This window comes from Anolis carolinensis, chromosome 1, assembly GCF_035594765.1.
Source record: "Anolis carolinensis isolate JA03-04 chromosome 1, rAnoCar3.1.pri, whole genome shotgun sequence".
Lineage (NCBI taxonomy): Eukaryota > Metazoa > Chordata > Lepidosauria > Squamata > Dactyloidae > Anolis > Anolis carolinensis.
In genome coordinates, this window is record NC_085841.1 from 237838614 (window position 1) to 237859345 (window position 20732).

The 20732-nt window shown below is 42.2% G+C and overlaps 1 protein-coding gene and 1 long non-coding RNA gene across 2 annotated transcripts in view; one reads left to right on the forward strand and one right to left on the reverse strand.

Moving 5' to 3' along the window:
- Nucleotides 1-19145, reverse strand: part of coro1b (coronin 1B) — a 32599-nt gene extending 13454 nt beyond the window's left edge. Inside the window, exons 1-5 of the mRNA XM_008111509.3 lie at nucleotides 19001-19145; nucleotides 12952-13163; nucleotides 11443-11565; nucleotides 9548-9677; nucleotides 9232-9413 (exon numbers count right to left, since the gene is read on the reverse strand). Coding sequence (XP_008109716.1) covers nucleotides 9232-9413; nucleotides 9548-9677; nucleotides 11443-11565; nucleotides 12952-13152 — 636 coding nt within the window. The 5' untranslated portion in view covers nucleotides 13153-13163; nucleotides 19001-19145. The remainder of the gene's footprint in view (nucleotides 1-9231; nucleotides 9414-9547; nucleotides 9678-11442; nucleotides 11566-12951; nucleotides 13164-19000) is intronic.
- Nucleotides 19146-19189: 44 nt separating this feature from the next.
- LOC134295285 (uncharacterized) lies at nucleotides 19190-20466 on the forward strand. Its single transcript, XR_010001810.1, has 2 exons — nucleotides 19190-19643; nucleotides 20009-20466. It is a non-coding gene; the product is annotated as an uncharacterized LOC134295285 (long non-coding RNA).
- The last annotated feature ends 266 nt before the right edge of the window (nucleotides 20467-20732 follow it).

Consider the following 20732-nt stretch of genomic DNA (forward strand, 5'->3'; position numbering starts at 1 on the left):
GCCCCAAAGAAAATCGACTGGAAAACCAAAGTGGAAGGTCAGGCTAGAGTTGAAAATCAAAAAGCTTAGATCCGATGCAAGTAACCTGAAAAATATGAAAGAGAAGAAACTGAAGAATGACAAAATCAAGCAATACCTGATCCGAAAGTACTGGCTGAACACTAGAAAAATTGAAGAAGCTTTGGAAATTGTGAAAGAACAAATTACAGCAACAGCCAGAAAAATTGAAAGATATGAAGCCAGAATCATCCAGTACAGACAAAATCAACTGTTTCAATCAGACCAAAGACGGTTCTACCAGAGCCAAACAACAGACACAGTAACCATAAAGCCAGAGAAAACTGCAACAACGAAGTTCTGGAAAGAGCTTTGGGAAAATAATAAGAACTACAACAAAAACGCTGGGTAGATAAAGGAGTTTGAAGGAAAATTCTCACAGAACAAAATGGAACAGATGGAAATAACAACTGAAATGATCAGCAAACGAGTGCAAAAAGTCAAGAACTGGACATCGCCTGGTAGTGATCAACTTCATGGATTTTGGCTCAAACATCTGATTAGTTTACATGGAAAAATGGCCCAACAATTCAATGAGATGCTGCAGAAAGGAAGTATCAGTGAATGGCTAACAACTGGAAGAACATACCTGATACAAAAGGATCCAGCAAAAGGAGCAGCACCAGGAAACTACAGGCCAATAACATGTCTGCCCACTATGTTTAAACTACTGACTGGCATCATAGCTGACAGAATTCAAGACTATCTTGAAGAAAAAAACATCTTGCCAGATGAACAGAAAGGCAACAAACGGAAAAGCAGGGGCACAAAAGACCAGTTGTTGATTGACAAAATGATTCTGGAGAACTGTAAAAGCCGAAAAGCTAATCTTCACATGACGTGGATTGACTACAAAAAGGCCTTTGACTCACTCCCACACAGCTGCATCATCAAGTGCCTGGACGCCATCGGGATTAGCAAAAACATTGGCACCTTAATTGAAAACATGATGGAGCACTGGAAAACTGAACTGTTTGTTGGAAATGAAAGCTATGGACTTGTCAACATCAGGAGAGGAATTTTCCAGGGAGACTCATTGTCCCCTCTGCTTTTCATTATTGCCATGATCCCTCTGTCAACAATCTTACAAAAAACAAATCTCTGCTACCAAACATCTAAGAATTCTCACAAAATTTCGCATCTGATGTACATGGATGACCTGAAGCTGTATGGAAAAACGAAAACTGAAATCCAGTCTCTGACTAACACTGTCCGAATTTTTAGCACTGATATCAACATGGAGTTTGGTTTGGACAAATGTTCGACAGTGGCATTGAAGAAGGGGAAAATCATTGAAAGTGAGGGCATAAATATGCCTAATGGCCAAACAATAAAGTGTCACCAGCCAGAGGCCTATAAATATCTGGGCATATTACAGCTGGACAACATCAAGCATGAACATGTGAAGACTGTGGTCAGTAAAGAATACACACAAAGGGTCAGAAAAATTCTCAAAAGCAAGCTCAATGGAGGCAACACCATCAAGGCCATAAACACCTGGGCCATACCTGTCATAAGATATACTGCTGGCATTATAAACTGGACACAGATGGAACTGGACAATTTGGACAGAAAAACAAGAAAACTCATGACCATTCATCACTCACTGCACCCTCGCAGTGATGTTGACCGGCTATATCTGCCTAGAAGATCAGGGGGCAGAGGACTCTTACAAGTAAAACAAGCAGTCAAAGAAGAAGAACATGCCCTGGCAGAATATGTAAAGCAAAGTGAAGAACCTGCTTTGATCGAAGTCAAAAATCAGAAACTCCTCAAAGCACAGCAGACAAAAAACCAGTACAAGAAAGCCACACTACAAACTAGAGCTGACAGCTGGCACAACAAAACATTGCATGGAAAGTTCCTTGACAAAATTGAAGGAAAAGCTGACAAGGAGAAGACCTGGCTCTGGCTCACGAATGGGACCCTGAAGAAGGAGACAGAAGGCCTGATCCTTGCAGCCCAGGAGCAAGCCATCAGAACAAAGGCAATTAAGGCCAAGATTGAAAAATCAGCTGATGACCCAAAATGCAGACTGTGCAAGGAAGCTGACGAAACCATTGATCATCTCCTCAGCTGCTGTAAGAAAATTGCACAGACATATTACAAACAGAGGCACAACTGTGTGGCCCAAATGATCCATTGGAACTTATGCATCAAGTACCACCTGCCAGCAGCAAAGAACTGGTGGGATCACAAACCAGCAAAGGTCGTGGAAAATGAACACGCAAAGATACTGTGGGACTTCCGAATCCAGACTGACAAAGTTCTGGAACACAACACACCAGATATCACAGTTGTGGAAAAGAACAAGGTTTGGATAATTGATGTCGCCATCCCAGGTGACAGTCGCATTGATGAAAAACAACAGGAAAAACTCAGCCGCTATCAGGACCTCAAGATTGAACTTCAAAGACTCTGGCAGAAACCAGTGCAGGTGGTCCCAGTGGTGATGGGCACATTGGGTGCCGTGCCAAAAAATCTCAGCCGGCATTTGGAAACAATAGACATTGACAAAATTACGATCTGTCAACTGCAAAAGGCCACCCTGCTGGGATCTGCACGCATCATCTGAAAATACATCACACAGTCCTAGACACTTGGGAAGTGTTCGACTTGTGGTTTTGTGAAACGAAATCCAGCATGTCTATCTTGTTTGCTGTGTCATACAACATCGTTGTGTCAATAATAATAATAATAATAATAATAATAATAATAATAATAATAATAATGCTGCAGACTGTGCAAGGAAGCTGACGAAACCATTGATCATATCCTCAGCTTCTGTAAGAAAATCGCACAGACAGACTACAAACAGAGGCACAACTATGTGGCCCAAATTATTCATTGGAACTTATGCCTCAAGTACCAACTCCCTGCAGTAAAGAACTGGTAGAATGATAAACCTGCAAAGGTCATGGAAAATGAACACGCAAAGATACTGTGAGACTTTAGAATCCAGACTGACGAAGTTCTGGAACACAACACACCAGACATCACAGTTGTGGAAAAGAAAAAGGTTTGCATAATTGAAGTCACCATACCAGGTGAAAGTCGAATTGATGAAAAACGACAGGAAAAACTCAGCCGCTATCAGGACCTCAAGATCGAACTTCAAAGACTCTGGCAGAAACCAGTACAGGTGGTCCCAGTGGTGATTAGCACACTGGGTGCCGTGCCAAGAGATCTCAGCTGGCATTTGGAAACAATAAACATTGACAAAATTACAATCTGCCAACTGCAAAAGGCCACCCTACTGGAATCTGCGCGCATCATCCGAAAATACATCACACAGTCCTAAACACTTGGGAAGTGTTCAACTTGTGGTTTTGTGTCACGAAATCCAGCATATCTATCTTGTTTGCTATGTCATACTATGTCATTGTGTCAATAATAATAATAATAATAATAATAAAGCAGTTTTATTTATATCCTGCCACCATCTCCCTGAAGAGACTCAGAGTGTCTCACAAAAAGCACTCAATAGTGCAGAAATGTGCAAATGCAACAAGATACAAAAATATAAAAATCGGTAACAATAAAATTAACCCACCAATTTTACTTAAAACAACAATTAGAACCCCTATTACTTTAAAATATACTATAAACCCAGCAAAGGCTGCAAATATAGCGACTGTACACAATATTAGCCCCATAAAGTGCTGCTAGGTCCCCGAATATAATAATTAGGCACTAATCACTAATCATGGTCAAAGGCGTGTTTAAAAAGCCACGATTTCAGGTGTGTCCGGAAAACTTGGAGAGTGGGGGCAAACCTAATCTCTTTAGGGAGGGCACTGCAAAGCTTGGAAGCCACCACCAAGAAGGCCCTCTCTCTCAACCCCACTAACAACGTAAATCTTAAGGCCCGTGCTCTGAAATCTTCCCAGGCTTTAAAGGGCCTCTTTTACAGAATCATAGAATTAGAAGGAGCCTCAAGGGCCACCTGCATCTTTTATAATTCTATCTTTCCTGTTTTGTGTCTTCTCTAACTTCTCAAGAGCTATGTAGAGAAAATGGTATCAATCAAAAACAGCCGCTGTGGGAGAGGGAAACAGGCTTGGATCCAGTGTAGCACTTGTGATATAAAGTAATATTTCCCCTCACCCAGGTTTTCTATCAAGAAGTTTCTCACATTTGTATGAAATCACTATGTAATGCTGCAATTCTGTTCTCATGTTAATGAAATCCATTTTGATGGCTGTGCTGACATCTCTCTTCTTTTAACATGCTGGGGGAGCCAATCCACTTTCTCCTTTTCTCTGTTTTGCAGTTTATACATGCTCAATAATGGATTCCAAAAACAACTGCTATTTACCTTGCCTGTTGCAGACAGGCCCACACAACTACAGTAGAATCCCATGCTTTCCCAGCCTAAATGCTATTGAATGGTTTAGTGCAGACACATTGCTACAATCAGACACCAAAAAGCCAGTGTTCCTCTAGCCCTCCTTCACCATCATCCCAGTGCCAATACCACTAAAAAAAACCCTTCCAGCTAAACAGGAAAAGGAGGGAAAGGTGAGCACTGGCCAGGTGTAAGAGACTGTAAAAAAACAATTTATTTATGAGAGGTCATGTAAAGTGAAATATGCCTGTAATGAATTCTGATGTTGGGGTGATATATAGGCACTCGAATAGGTCACCCTCATAGCCCTAACCTCCATGAATTAATCTAATCCTCTTTTAAAGACATAAAAGTTGGCAACCATTGCAAGCTTTCACAGCAGGGAATCCCACAGTTTAAATTGCATGCACCGTGACTCACTTTTATCTGTTCTCAAACTCCCACCATTCATCTTCAGTGCATGGCCTCAGCTTGTTGTATTATGGCATGGAAGAAAAACTTCTCCCTGTCCCCTTGCCTTCATACCACGCATAAATTTAAACACCCATACCTCTCCTTCTATGCTCTTTTCTAAGTTGTATTGTTTCATGGGGGATCATTGGACTCCCCTTTTCAACATCTTTTTTTCAGATCACTGGGTTGTAATCCTCCATATCTGTGCAGGAGATTGATTTAAATCGAAGTGATTTTTTAAAAAATGACCCACCAAGAAAGAGCCCAAGTTTAAATTGGTGATTTCATTAAACTTTCACCTAATACTTCTTCACATTATTATTATTATTATTATTATTATTATTATTATTGACACAAAGACATAGTATGACATAGCAAATGAGCTATATATGCTGGATTTCATATCACAAAATCACAAGTCGAACACTTCCCAAGTGTTTAGGACTGTGTGATATATTTTCGGATGATGCATGCAGATCCCAGTAAGGTGGCCTTTTGCTGTTGACAGATCATAATTTTGTCTAAACATTGACAAAATGATGGAGCTCATGGCACCTGCAGGACAGAGTTTACCATACTTGCTATCACACTATTCTATTAAAATCATTTTAAAAGTTCTCCTCTCCTATATACTGTCCTTATAACTTCTACTACAAGATCACATTTTCCATAATTCCTGCTATTAGTGGCAGGAGACGGAGCAGCATAGCTACTGCTACACAACCAGGCCAAGGGAATTAATAATAATAATAATAATAATAATAATAATAGTACCCTGCCTCCATCTCCCCAAAGGGACTCGGGGCAGCTTACATATGGAACAAGGTGCCTAAAACAACACATAAAATAAACACACGATATAATACAAAATAAAACCACTAGTATATAAAACACAATGCCTATAAAATAATAAACGTATAAGCAAGGCTTATGCTGACGTATGACATTTGCAATATTTATGTTAATGCATTAAAATATGATGATGTAGTAGTATGGATGGGTTTTCTGACTTGTGACAACTCTGAGGCAAATTTATCACAGGGGGGGTGGGTGGGCATGATTTGATTAGAGGCGATTTTGCCTTTGCCTCCTTTTGAGGCTGAGAAAGTGTGACTTGCCCAAGGTCAGCCAGTAGTTTCCATGGCTGAATGGGGGTTTGGAACCCGGTCTGCAGATTCATAGCCGTAAATTATCTTATACTTTTAATGTCTTTTTAGTTGAATTTGTAACAGCTTATTATGTGGTAAATGTGTGTGGCGTGTTATATTATGTTTAAGCTTAGTTATTGGTTATTTTTTATTAATTTTACAAGTTTTATAAGTTAATATTGAGATTGTTTTATCCATTGCCTTGATCTGATTTCTTGTTTTGCCTGTTTTCGGCATTGAATGTTTGCCATTTTGTTATATTTTTGTTAGAAACCGCCCTGAGATAGAGCAGGTTATAAATAAAGTATTATTATTATTATTATTATTATCATCATCATCATCATCATCATCCAGTGCTCAAACCACTATGCTATACTGACCAGAGCCATTAATTAGTTTTATGAGACTACAGTTGGAACTGTAACTAACATATCTATGACAAGATTTGCTTATTTTTAAATGGAATCCAAGAGAGAAATTTAGCATCTTATTTGTATCTTGGCTTTTTAATAAAACCTAATTCAATTTTTAAGAACTGTTTTATATTTTTATAGAAAATGCTTTTAAAATTTTATAGATTTTTAAAATTTTGCCTACCCTGTAGATTAATCCTGTAGATTAATCAAACTTTGCATCCCAGCATGAATACATTTAGGTCCCCTCTCCCAAATCTCTACAGCAAATATATTTTCATCCTTTTTTCTAGTTTTCAAACCAACCGGCCAACCAACTCAGCAGAGGGGGAAAGGGATAGATTTCTCCTCAGAAACTGAAATAGCTTTGCATTACACAGGCCTGGGACCGAGGCCAGGCACAAATGGGAGATTAGATATGGGAAAGCAAACCAAACCTACTGATGCAGAAAGCATCAATTCAATAGAAATCACTCTCCCAATCCTATACAATAATGTTCCCTTATAGATAGTTACAAATGAAAACTGGGAGCCAGGCTGGAAATAAATGGGTCACAATTCCACAAAAGGATTATAGAAACCCACACAGAAAATGTTTCTGCTACAAATAATATGGCCAAATTCCCGTGGAGTTTGGATATACAGCCAGAGCTTGGATTTATTTTATTTTTTACTTTCAACAGGCTAGGTTTCAGGAAAAGCTTTAAGGAAGGAAGGAGCAGGGAGATAAGTAAAGACAGCATTGCGGAAGACCAGTAGAATTTTGGAAAAATTTCTATCATCTTCTCCCTCTAAATTAATGATGACAAATGTACTTCCCTTCAGCTGTCCCCACATGGGCTATGACAGGTAGGACTGATGGAAATTGTAGTCCAACAACATCTGGAGAGCTATACAGTGGTTGCTCTGCAGATGTCACTACTTTCCATTCTGTATCAGAAATGCTTGCCTTTTCTATACGTGGAGCTTCTTTCCAAAAGGTACCAAATCCATCTGAACAAATTTTATAGAAATAAAAAAGCTGTAAAACACAACTTTTGCTATAAAATGCAGCTTTCCAAGCCCTGTACCAACGTGATTTAATACATTTTGATAGTTTTGACCTGTGCATAATAGTCAACAATGTATTACCATTCATTTTTCATTTTTTGTGTATTTGGTTTTTTTTTTTCTTTTTGTGTCAGGAGTGACTTGAGAAACTGCAAGTCACTTCTGGTGTGAGAGAATTGGCCATCTGCAAGAACGTTGCCCAGGGGATGCCCGGATGTTTTGATGTTTTTACCATCCTTGTGGGAGGCTCCTCTCATGTCCCCGCATGGAGCTGGAGCTGATAAGAGGGAGATCATCCGCACTCTCCCTGGGTTGGATTCGAACCTGGCAGCCTTCAGGTCAGCAACCCAACCTTCAAGTCACAAGGCTTTAACCCACTACGCCACTGGGGGCTCCTTGTGTGCATTTGGTAATTTTTGGGAACAAACTCCACATATATTTTGCCATCAACACAGTATATCCAGCATAAAAATGATGGCAGTGTCTTCATTTCTTACTGAGGAAAGGATAAGTGTTCACAAACAGGCAAGCAAATCTATATTGTTTGTTTGAATACAGGCATGCCTTCATACTACTGAAAATTTAATTTTCAAACCATGGAAAATATATTTGCTAAAACCCAGCACCTCTTTCTAAAGCACATTCCACATAAATTCTTGCATTTTTCCAGGATGTGGTTGAAAATAAGCTTCTCCAAATACTTTCTTTCAAGCACAACCAATCCCAAGGTAAACACCGCTACGCATCAAAGACTGTATTGAAATGGAGATTTCTGAACAATTGACCAACATGTTCAGCGCATAAAGATAAGCCCCGCGCGCATAGACACTTACATCAGAAAGCAAGTATGAGCTTGCAGTCACCAAATTGCTGCAAGCTTAACACAGGCAAGATCAATACGCAAGCGGTTAGGCCAGAAAAGCAAAGGGAGCCACAGAGAGAGAGGCAGCTGTTTGGGTAACAGGATGAGAAGGACTCACTGAGACATACTATTATAGAGTGGAAACTTTGAGGATGCTTTGGCCCCCACTTAGACTGCATTTTGCAGCACACTTTTGCTAACACTGCTTTTATCTATGTAAACAAGGTGTGTGAGGGCTAGAGAAAACACGATTCACCTTAAAAAACAAGGTCAGCAAACTCACATCTACAAGCAAAAAGATAGCATTTTTGCCACCATCAGAAGAAATTCATCATGGGATTGGGGGAAGTTGGCTGGTGAGACATTCCATCCACAGGCCACATTGCCCACTTGACCTACTAAAACTTCCCCAAAATATGAAGAACGGGGCTTTCAAAATACAGTAATGAAAATGCAGTTTGAAGACTACATACGACCCAATTCCCCTTTTACAGTCGCAAATCACACATCTTTGTCCTCAAATTGGGGAGGGAGGAATGCAAAAATGGCTGAAATTGGCCAACTGCTGTTCCTGGAAATCTCCAGTAGTACTGCTTCTGTTTAAAATACTTTCCCCAGCTGCCCTTAATTCCCCCCTGACAAAACTGGAAGACACAACTGGAACTGAGTTTGGGACACAATTTACAGTCCAAAATAGAAATGTGTCCCACTATAGGTACCCCCAGTGTATTTCCCTTGCCCTGCTTTAAAATTAAAGAGGTCAGAACTTCCTCAGAAGTAGTAGCAAGAAAGAAGTTATAATAGAAAGGTAGCTCCTGCATAATGCCCAAAACATCAGTCTATAGATATGACAGAAATGAAGACAGACTCTGTGCCAAGGGAATAGAGGTGGACACCTACCGCTACAACCTGCCCACGACGGGGGTCAATGATGCGCATACTCTTGTCCTTGCAGGTTGAGCAAAAGAGGCTGCCATCACGGTTCCAGCAGACATTATAAATGAGGTCAGGATGGATGTCATCAAGGCGGTAAAGCTCCTCGGTTGTGCCCACATTCCACACAATGACTACATTGTCACAGCCTGGAAAAGGAAAAGGTGCACATGAAGTCAGGTGTGCTCATGGAGTCCTGCCCTGTCCCACCATCACTCCAGTCCACAAAGCTTTGCAGCTGAAGCTTCAAAGACTTGGCTTCCTTCACTATCACAGTGGGCACCTGCACTCAGAAGGACGTTGCGGGCCGTAGGATGCCAAGTGATGATGCCCACACGCTTGGAGTGACCTTCTAGGACCACTACTGGCTCTGTCAGAGGCAGCGTCAGTCCACTGTCTGGGATCTGCCATACCTGAGGAGAAAAGCAAGAACATGAGACTCTTATTTATTACGATTCTCCTTTCAGTGTCATGTCCTACCACAAACTTCTTACTTACTCACTCGGTCACTCACTCACTCTCCTCACTTTCTGCTCTAAACATCTAAGAGCAACCAATCATCACATACACTTCCATTTACCCTACTCCAAGCATCTACTCCAAGACTCTTCACACAGGCCTTTGGATAAGGATCACCCATCCCCATGATAAATTTCGTATCATTTCCTCATCGATTGTACTTTTCTTGCTTTGTTAACTTGATATAGTCACAGGGCCCATCCCCATCCCAAGTTGCCTTCTCACGAATTTGCAAGTACCTCATGTTTACAAAATTCACTTGATGCACTTTGCCCAGTTCGTTTTTATGATTTTTATTTTCTTGTCTAAAACATGTTTTACCAATGTTTGCCATTTTATCTCTATTTGTTAATGTTTACATTTTTATTTTGCGCGTGTTTTTCTCATTTGATGTGTTTTATTCTGTTATTATATTTACCTGGGCTTGACCCCATGTGAGCCACCCCGAATAATAATAACGTTATTATTATTATATTATTATGTACCTTGTAACCCTGAGAGCAAAGGAAAAAGAAACACTCTTTTAATAATTGCCCACTGAAAAACCTAGAGTTCCCCAGGGCAGTAGTTCTCAACCTGTGGGTTCCCAGGTATTCTGGCCTACAACTCCCAGAAATCCCTGCCAGTTTACCAGCTGTTAGGATTTCTGGGAGTTAAAGGCCAAAACATCTGGGGACCCACAGGCTGAGAACCACTGCCTTAGACATTAAGGCCAGGATTCTGACTATGGTCTATTTTAGTTTTATAAATATATTTTGGGCCTATATTTTGGTGATAAGAAATTGGTGGTCATTAAACCCCCGTAGTGGTTTCTGGGAGTGAAATTGGCAATAACAATAACAACAAAAATAATAATGTCCTGCCAAGGTTTGTTGGAGGGAAGAAATGTTTCTGGGGCACTCCGAAGTTGAAAACTCATGCAATAAAGCTAGGGTCTTCCCAAGTGCCACTTCTATTCCTAAAAGCAAAGTATGTGTTTGTGAATCTCCTCCATCTCAAGGGAGGCAGTTTTGGAGAGGGCATGCTTTGATATCCCAGTGTCTCCGCAGGCCATACTGGAGCCATATGTAAGCTATCAGAGGCTATGAGTCATATGTTCTCCACCTGGCAATAAGGGTTCTCTTCCAGCATCTCCTCCAGTTCCAAGATAACAGGAACATACATCACTCCTACAATTCATAACAGACAAGATTGTGTACACACTAGAATTGGGTTGAGGCGGAAAGGTAATCAAAATCCCACATTAAAACATTTTTGAGTTTTGCCTTTCATGTATTATACAGATGGATAACTTTGCACCTTTTTTGCAGAATTTCTTCTGCCAATATTAATCACAGGAAGAGACTGAGAACTATACGGGGAAAGGAATTCCTCCCTTGTTCCCACACATATACACAATGCTGAAAATCCTCCTCAGCTATGCTTCCAATATAAAAAAGGCTTTTTAAAAATAAGATTTCACACACTTTTAAGTCTTTACAATTTTGAGGATCAGAAACATGGTTAAAAATAGAATCTGGCAATCCACAGCATGCTAAACTGCTTGATCATGGAATATGTACAACCTCAACCTTCTGTTTGAATCACCCCAAGACCTTAGGTTCAGATGGGCACCTCTCATACTTTCACACCCAGCCCCTTTTCCCTTCTCCCCCTCACCATAATAGAGCAATCCTCAGAGGCACTGGCAATAATATTATCATTGTGTGGGCACCAATCGATGTCCAAAACAGGGCCTGTGTGTCCGCATACTGTAGGGTAGGACTTATCAATGCGCCCAGTCTGGAGGGAAAAAGCAAAGTAGAAAAGAATCAGTAAGGGTTTAAATGTCTGGTTGCACAGTTTTTCCTATTTAACCCACCAGAATATCTTTATACTTCCAGTATTCTCTGACTACATGTAGAAGCTGTGTTTGCCAACACAGATCAAAAGATGCAAGACAAATCTTTTAAAATGCAAAGCCAATTTAGTGTAGTGGTAAAAAATTGGGGGAAATCCCAGCTTTCATTCCCTAGGATTGGAAAAAATTACTCCAATCTCCCTTCTCAGCCTAACCACTGGATTGTTGGGAGGCTATGTTATGTTGTCTTTAACTCACTGATGGAAAAGCAGAATATACATTTAATGAACAAACAATTTGCTATGAAATTTCTGGGCACAAAGAACAACCAGTCTCATGCAAATTTTCTCCAAGAATGGGCAACTGTGGCAAGTCTGGGAGCCAATTATCTACCTTTGGGAACCTCCAAGGTGGCCAGAAATCTATTTCTGGTCTCGAAAAGTTTTTTTTTCAATGCACAACAAAGTTGGTGCTGCAATTAGGAAGCCGAGGAAACTCCTTGGAGAGGCAATCATCCTTTTTTTTTTTTCATGATCTAGGGCAAGGATTCTTAAACCTTTTCTCCTTGGGATTTTTTCCCACATGAATTTTTTTCATGATCCTGAGTATATGAAATAGGTATAAACATTAAACATTGACTGATAACAAATCAATGTTTGGAAGGCTGCTAAAAAGATGGGTCTCCTTTTTAATGAAGCACAGCTCAAAGCATTTTCTGCAGTTTACTGTAAACACTGCACAATGTTGTTAACTGGTTTGTGTAAATGCCCAGGTGGTGTTCAGAATCCTTTAGTAAAAGATAAAGGTTTTCCCCTGACATTAAGTCTTGTCGTATCCGACTCTGAGGGTTGATGCTCATCTCCATTTCTAAATTGAAGAGCCAGCGTTGTCCGCAGATGCCTCTAAGGTCATGTGGCCAGCATGACTGCATGGAGCACTGTTACTTTCTCGCTGGAGCGGGATTTACTCACATTTGCATGTTTTCAAACTGCTAGGTTGGCAGAAGCTGGAACTAACAGTGGGAGCTCACCCCACTCCCTGGATTTGAACTGCCGACCTTTTGGCCAGCAAGTTCAGCAGCACAGTGGTTTGACCCGCTGCGCCATCAGGGGCTCAGAAACCTTTTACTGTTGCCAGATTTTGTGATCCCAACATTGAGCTAAGGAGGCCTCTTTTGGGGTTGGGACCCATAGTTTAGGAAGCAGTGATTTAGGGAGCCTGGTGAAGTCAAGGGCTACAGTCTCAAGTGGGCACATTCATCTCTTGGACTGCACTTTGCTCACCTACATCCCCATCCTCTGACCATACGCTTGCAACATATCCCTCACCTTCTGTAGTGGAAGGACCATAAAGGCTCCTCCTCCACTGGCCTCTATAATCACAGCAACAAACTTGGGGTTGACGGCACAAAAGGTGCTGTCCCAAGTGACCCGCGAGACCCGGATGTCATCGTAGCACTGGTCGTTCTTGACGGGTTGCCCAAAGACATGGCGGAATTTGCTCTGGCGGACAACCTTCCGGAAGGACATGACTGGGGAGACTAGGAAAGAAAAAATAAATCCAAGTCACACACCTTGGTTGGATGGCTCACATACAATGCAATACAATCACTCTGGCAATACCGTGGGGTGTGATTCTCTTACCAACGTGATTTTAATAGGGTGATAACTACTATTTTTTTCCAATTCTAATATGTCATCAATTGTAAGAAGAACACTAATTTCAGTCCCACCAACAGAAAAAAAGTTATATATAGTATATGCTGTATATATGATATACATACAGTAGAGTCTCACATATTCAACATAAACAGGCCGGCAGAACATTGGATAAGCAAATATGTTGGATAATAAGGAGCGATTAAGGAAAAGCCTATTAAACATCGAATTACATTATGATTTTACAAATTAAGCACTAAAACATCATGTTTTGCAACAAATTTGACAGAAAAAGCAGTTCAATACACAGCAATGTTATGTAGTAATTACTGTATTTATAAATTTAGCACCAAAACCTCACAATGTATTGAAAAGATTGACTATAAAAACATTGACTACTAAAAGGCAGACTGCGTTGGATAATCCAGAACATTGGATAAGCGAATGTTGGATAAGTGAGACTCTACTGTGTATATATACACACACACACATATAAGCACCTGCAATTCTAAGTTACACTCCATTTTCAGAGATATTTATAAAGGGGGGAAGTGTGTCTTAGAAGAGATATAGTAATACCAGATGATTTCAACTCTACCAATGTAATATTCATTCAGAAATGTGGAAAACACATTCCAAGTTGAGGAGCATAACTAAGTAGCTTCCTAGATTAGGGACGAGAGGCTAAACATTCATATTGAGAATTTTAATGGATTTATCCAATTCATGGCCTGCATGTCAATCACAGAAAGTGTATGCATTACTGTCAGTCTCACACGATTCAAAAGAAACTAAGAACATAAAATTCTTCCTGTTCCTTGTCCCAATAAATATGCAAGCCAGTGCAAATGACTACAAATCTACAAGTGGCTACAAGTGAAAAATGCACATGAATGTGCTTTAGTCAGTGAGGAAAATGCATAAAAATGATTACATTGATAAAAATGCATTAGAAAGGCGCGCATTTGGGAAAGTGACTTGCCAAAATACACACTAATTTCCATTCTGGAGGAAGGTGGGGAGAGATTGAGCAAATCCAGTACGGAAGTTGGATAGGAGAAGAATGCTGATGGGTTTTTGAGAAACAGGAACACAACTGACCAATTTTCACATTTATGTCCCAGACTGTAACTGGCTGACAATTTGATGATAACAAGTCTCACTTGCCTCTCAGTAGTTGCAAGCATTGTTGATCCAACTCAGATCCCTCAATGTGCATTACATTGTGGGCCTCTCCTTGCAATTATATCCATACCTAGATTTCCCCTTTCTGCTTCACACTCAGAAGCTAACTTTTTCTGTCTGCTTACATGGAGATAAAACAATTGTGTGCACCTTGATAACTGGTTCTAGCCTGGATCTTAGACCCTCAACTAGCTTACTCCTATCAAACCACACCCGACCTCTTTATTGTAGGTCACAGTTGGAGTGGGGGGAAAGACAAAGCAAAAGAGTGAACTCACATATCCTGTTCCCCAGGAAATCCTACAGCATTAATGCAGCAGTGGCCTAATCCATTCCTTCAAAGAGGTCAGTGTCTAGGACTAAATACATCCCCTCTAAATGCAACGGTGATATCAATCATGCAACCTAGTACACAGGAACTAGAGCTCTCTGAGTACATCTACACTAGTGGTTCCCACCCTTTGGGCCTCCAGGTGTTTTGAATTCCAACTCCCAGAAATCCCAGCCACTTTCCCAGTTGTTAGAAACTGTGGGAGATGAAGTCCAAAACACATAAAGGCCCAAAGGTTGCGAACCACTGCTCTACACTGTAGAAGTAATGCAGTTTGACACTACTTCAATCGTTGTGGCTCAATGCTACGGAACTATGGGAGCTGTAGTTTTATAAGGTCTTCTTTGCCACAGAGTGCTGGTGCTCCCCAAATTACAACTTCCAGGATTCCACAGCAATGAGTCATGGCAGTTAAAGTGGTTTACAACTACAACAATTATATGGTGTAGATGCACCCCCTGGTTGAGAATACAGTAGAGTCTCACTTATCCAAGAATCGCTTATCCAAGGTTCTGGATTATCCAATTTATTTTTGTAGTCAATGTTTTCAATATATCATGATATTTTGGTGCTAAATTCGTAAATACAGTAATTACAACATAACATTACTGCGTATTGAACTACTTTTTCTGTCAAATTTGTTGTATAACATGATGTTTTGGTCCTTAATTTGTAAAATCATAAACTAATTTGATTTAAAAGGCTTTTCCTTAATCCCTCCTTATTATCCAAGATATTCGCTTATCCAAGATTTTGCCGGCCTATTTAGCTTGAATAAGTGAGACTCTACTGTATTAAATATTTCACCAAACTACAAATCCCAAGATTCCATAGCATGGAGCAATGTCATTTAAAGTTGATCACAGTTACTTCAGAGTTGACATCCATCCACAGCTTGAAAATATTTTTTTTAATTCCAAAAAATAAAAACCTTGATTTTGGCATTTTATATAAGGGACACCACAGATATATAAACCCCACTTGCCTAGTTTCCAACAGACCTCACAACCTCTGAGGATGCCTGCCTGAGATGTGGGCAAAACGTTAGGAGGGAATGCTTCTGGAACATGGCCATATAGCCTGAAAAACTCAAAGCAACCCAGTAATTCTGGTCATGAAGAGCCTTCGAAAACATTTTATTATGAGATTGTATAATTATAATAATTATTATAATATAATGAGACTTGGAGTGTCTACAGATTTTGATGGAATACTGGAACAAGTGGATACCGAGAGCCCACTGTAGTGTGCAAGGGACATTAGAGTACCACACACACACACACACACACACACACACACATATAAACCTAACCAAAATCATCAGTCCCCTGCAATACAAATTCCACACCCACTCATTTGGCGTTTGGGGAGTGGAGCTCCCAATAATCACTGGCAGCCAAATCCTCTTCTCCTTCCAGCCTCCTGGTCTTCTTGCACATTGCTGCCAGGTTTGGGACTGAGGCTGTCCAAATCCCCCTCCGAAGGGAGGGTTTCTGTTACAATGCCCCACAACACAAGAGGCAACCATATATAGCCCCGTTTGAGAGGAAGACAGGAGTGGTTGCAAGAGAGAGGAGGGAGTTACCCTCATTTAAAAAAACCCAGAACCTCCAAACCCAGATTCTCTCTCTGGCTATTTGGGGATCACGAAGCAAGAGGGGAAACGGAACAGAGGAGAAATATTCCTAGCCTTTGGAAAGGAAATGCTCTCTCAGTTGTGCCTCTCTCCCAGCGTAAATCCCAACGAGGTGACTTCATAGGGAAGGGCTACCGGATGTACAGGGGAAATTTCGCAACCGCAGCTCTGGCCGGGCCTGGCAGAGGAAATCTGGACCCTACAGATTCAAATCACAAAAAAGGGGGAGCCCTGGGGTTGTGTCCTCTCTCTCCCCTTCCTCCTCTCCCCACACAATACTGTTTGGGGGGGGGGGTGTTATATAACCACCCCCAAAAGGGAGGTTACACCCGCTATAAGAAGAGGCTGCAGCTTTTAGGAATGGGTCCCCATCAGGAAGCCTCTGGGCAGGTGTAAAGTGGTTTTTTTCTTATTTTTCTTCCCTCTCCAGGGCTAAGGAGGAGGAAGAAGAGGAGAGCTCACTGCAGTTTCCCCTCTCTTTCCCTGTGGATGACTCCCTAGCATTGAGCTATAGCAGTTAAAGTGGGATCCAACTGCATTAATTCTACAGTGTAGGTACAACCAGAGAGTTAGATAGATGGAGTATCTATCTATCTCTCTATCCAGGTTTTGTAAATATGTGTGTGTGTGTGTCCTGGTTTTCAAATGTGTATGTGTGTGCATGTGGATTCCGGATTTGCAAATATAGTTAGATATTTGCAAAAACTATCTATCTCTATTAGTTTTGCAAATACCTATCACCCAGAGGAAAAGTGTTCTTACCATACATCAAGGGAACCACTGACCACATAAGGAAGTTGATGAAGAAACACAACCTACAAACTATCTACAGACCCACTAAGAAAGTCCAACAAATGCTACGTTCAGCAAAGGACAAGAGGGATCCTCTCACCTCTGCTGGAATCTACCGTATACCATGCAGCTATGGACAAGTCTATATAGGGACCACCAAAGGTAGCATTTCCCAAACACAAATCAAGGAACTCAACCAGAGAAGTCGGCCATAGCAGAGCACTTGATGAACCAACCTGGACACAGGATATTATTTGAGAACACAGAAATGCTGGACCACCCTTGCAACCACCATGTCAGACTACACAGGGAAGCCACTGAAATCCACAAGCATGTGGACAATTTCAACAGAAAGGAGGAACCCATGGAAATGAACAAAATCTGGCTATTAGTATTTAAAAACTCTAAAATCAGGACAAGTCTTTGGAAACAGAGGAATTGCAGACATGAAACAATCAAGGCCATTTAACACCTCCCAGCAAAGGATTCCCCCAGACAGGAAGCAGCCAGGCCTTGAAGCTGCAAGGCTTTTCAATGTTAATCAAGGTGATTAATTACAACATTCACACCTGCCTCCAACAGGCAAGAGTTCTTTCTCCCACCCTGGACCTTCCACGGATATATAAAGCTCCCTTGCCTAGTTTCCAACAGACCCCACAAACCCCTGAGGATGCCTGCCATAGGTGTGGGTGAAACGTCAGGAGAGAATGCTTCTGGAACATGGCTGCCCAGCCCAGAAAACTCATAGCAACCCAATGATTCCGGCCATGAAAGCCTTCCCTTTCGGACGGCCATATAACCCAGAATATCAAGTCAGAAAATCCCACAATATCTGGATTATCTGAGTCCACACTGCCATATATTCCAGTTCAAAGCAGAAAATGTGGGATTTTATTCAGCTGTGTGGAAGGGGCGATAGATATTGGCAAAACAGATCTATTCCGCTAGGTACAGTAGAGTCTCACTTATCCAACATAAACCGGCCGGCAGAACGTTGGATAAGCAAATATGTTGGATAATAAGGAGAGATTAAGAAAAAGCCCATTAAACATCAAAATAGGTTATGATTTTACAAATTAAGCACCAAAACATGTTATACAACAAATTTGACAGAAAAAGTAGTTCATTACACATTAATGATATGTTGTAATTACTGTATTTACGAATTTAGCACCAAAATATCACAATGCATTGAAAACATTGACTACAAAAATGGCTTGGATAATCCAGAACGTTGGATAAGCGAGGTTTGGGTAAGTGAGACTCTACAGTATTCCAGTTCAAAGCAGAAAATGTGGGATTTTATTCAGCTGTGTGGAAGGGGCGATAGATAGATATTTGCAAAAACGATCTATTTAGCTAGGTATCTGTATTGATTTTGCAAATATCTATGTATCTGGGTTTTGTCAATATGTGTGTGTGTGTGCAATCCGGATCCACAAAATCTCGACAGATGGGTTTTGCAAATACCTATCTATCAATCTATCAGATCTATCCGGGTTTGGCAAATATGTGCGTGTGTACCCCGGATCTGCAAGCTGGGAAAGAGAGAGATAGCTTTCCCGTGGCAGTGCGAGTAGGGAGGAACCCCGTTCACAAGCCGAGGGAGGGAGAGGCGGGATGGGCGCGACCCCTCTCGCCTGCTTTGCCCCCGCTCGCTCCTTCCTTCCTTCCCTCCCTCCCTGGAAGGCAGCGTCTCGGGCCCGGATCTGCCATGCAAGGCGCCCTCCTCCCCGCCCGCCTGCCTGCCTGCCTTGGCGGCCCTGCGGACTCACCCACTGCCTGGGAGGAAAGGGGGGATCGCCGCTCGCCCTCGCCGCCTCCTCTTCCTCTGCCGCCTGTGCCTCGCGCGCTGCCCGGGGCGGTGCCAGGCGCTGTGCTGGAGGAGGAGGGTCCGGCGCTGGGCGGGGCTGGGCTCCCGGCTCCCACAGGAAGTGACCCAGGCAGCCGGGCGGGCCCAGGAAGGAGCCTCCGCTTCTGCTGCTGCTGCTCCTCCTCGGAGGGAGGGAGGGAAGGAGGAGAGGAGAGGCTGCTCCCGCCCGGGGTCAGCAGCAGGGCGCCCAGCCCAAGAGCCTCACCTCCCCATGCAGTTTGACACCACTTGAATCGCTGTTTGTCAGTACTATGGAGTGCTGGGAGTTGCGTTTTGTTGAGGCACCAGCATCCTGGACAGAGGAGGTTAAAGGCCCTGTGGAAGCACAACTCCCAGGATTCCCTAGTCATTTTTTTTTTCGTGTCAAGAGCAACCTGAGTTGCTTCTGGAGTCTGCAAGGACTTTGCCCAGGGGATGCCCGGATGTTTTTGGTGTTTTACCATCCTTGTGGGAGGCTTCTCTCATGTCCCCGCATGGAGCTGGAGCTTATAGAGGGAGCTCATCCGCGCTCTCCCCGGGTGAGATTCGAACCTGGCAGCCTTCAGGTCAGCAACCCAACCTTCAAGTCACAAGACTTTTATCCCCTAGGCCACCGGAGGCTCCTCCCTAGTCATGAGCCATGGCCGTTGAATTGGTCTCAAGTTGCATTAATTGGTTTCAAGCTGCACCACACTAGTGACTAGAGGCATGGGCAAGCTTCTGGCCTCCAGGTGTTTTGGACTTCAACTCCCCCCCAATTCCTAACAGCAAACGATCTTAACAGACTAGAGAGATGGGCCAAAATGAACAAAAGGAAGTTCAGCAGGGACCAGGCCCGTAGTCAGGATTTTGATTTTGGGGGGGGGGGGGGCTGAGTCTGAGTGAGAAAGGATCTACCCTAGAAAACCTTTTGTATCGTTATCCCAATAAGGTAAAGGTGAAGGTTTTCCCCCTGACGTTAAGTCCAGTCGTGACCAACTCTGGGGATTGGTGCTCATCTCCATTTCTGAACTGAAGAACCGGTGTTGTCCGTAGACACCTCCAAGGTCATGTGGCCGGTATGACTGCATGGAGCGCCGTTACCTTCCCGCCGGAGCAGTATCTATTGATCTACTCACATTTGCATGTTTTTGAACTGCTAGGTTGGCAGGAGCTGGGGCTAACAGCGGCCGCTCATTCTGCTCCTGGGATTTGAACCTGGAACCTTTTGGTCAGCAAGTTCACCAGCTCAGTGCTTTAACACACTGCGCCACCGGGGCTCCAATACTCCCATGCATAATATCCGTTATCCCAATACCCCCATGCATATGGGATATATTGAGCATGGTGATCAGATCATGATATGAATAAACATAACAGTTTAAATAATAAATGTTATTTATTTACTTTCATTAACAAAATGTTTAGAATGCTTTTTGACTTATTTTTTACTTTACAGTAACAGTCTTCTTTTCTTCTCCCCGGCCATTTTGTCAATTACATTTTCTGGTTTGATAGTGATGTCCCGATGGATGGAAATCATTGCTAGTCCACTAAGTCTCTGGTCTGTCATTAAACTTCTAGATACACTTTTCACTCTCCGAGTGCACGGACAATGGTGCGGCGGCATCCTCTGTGGCCTGGGCTGTCAGCGCACTCCCCTTCCTCTCCCGGCA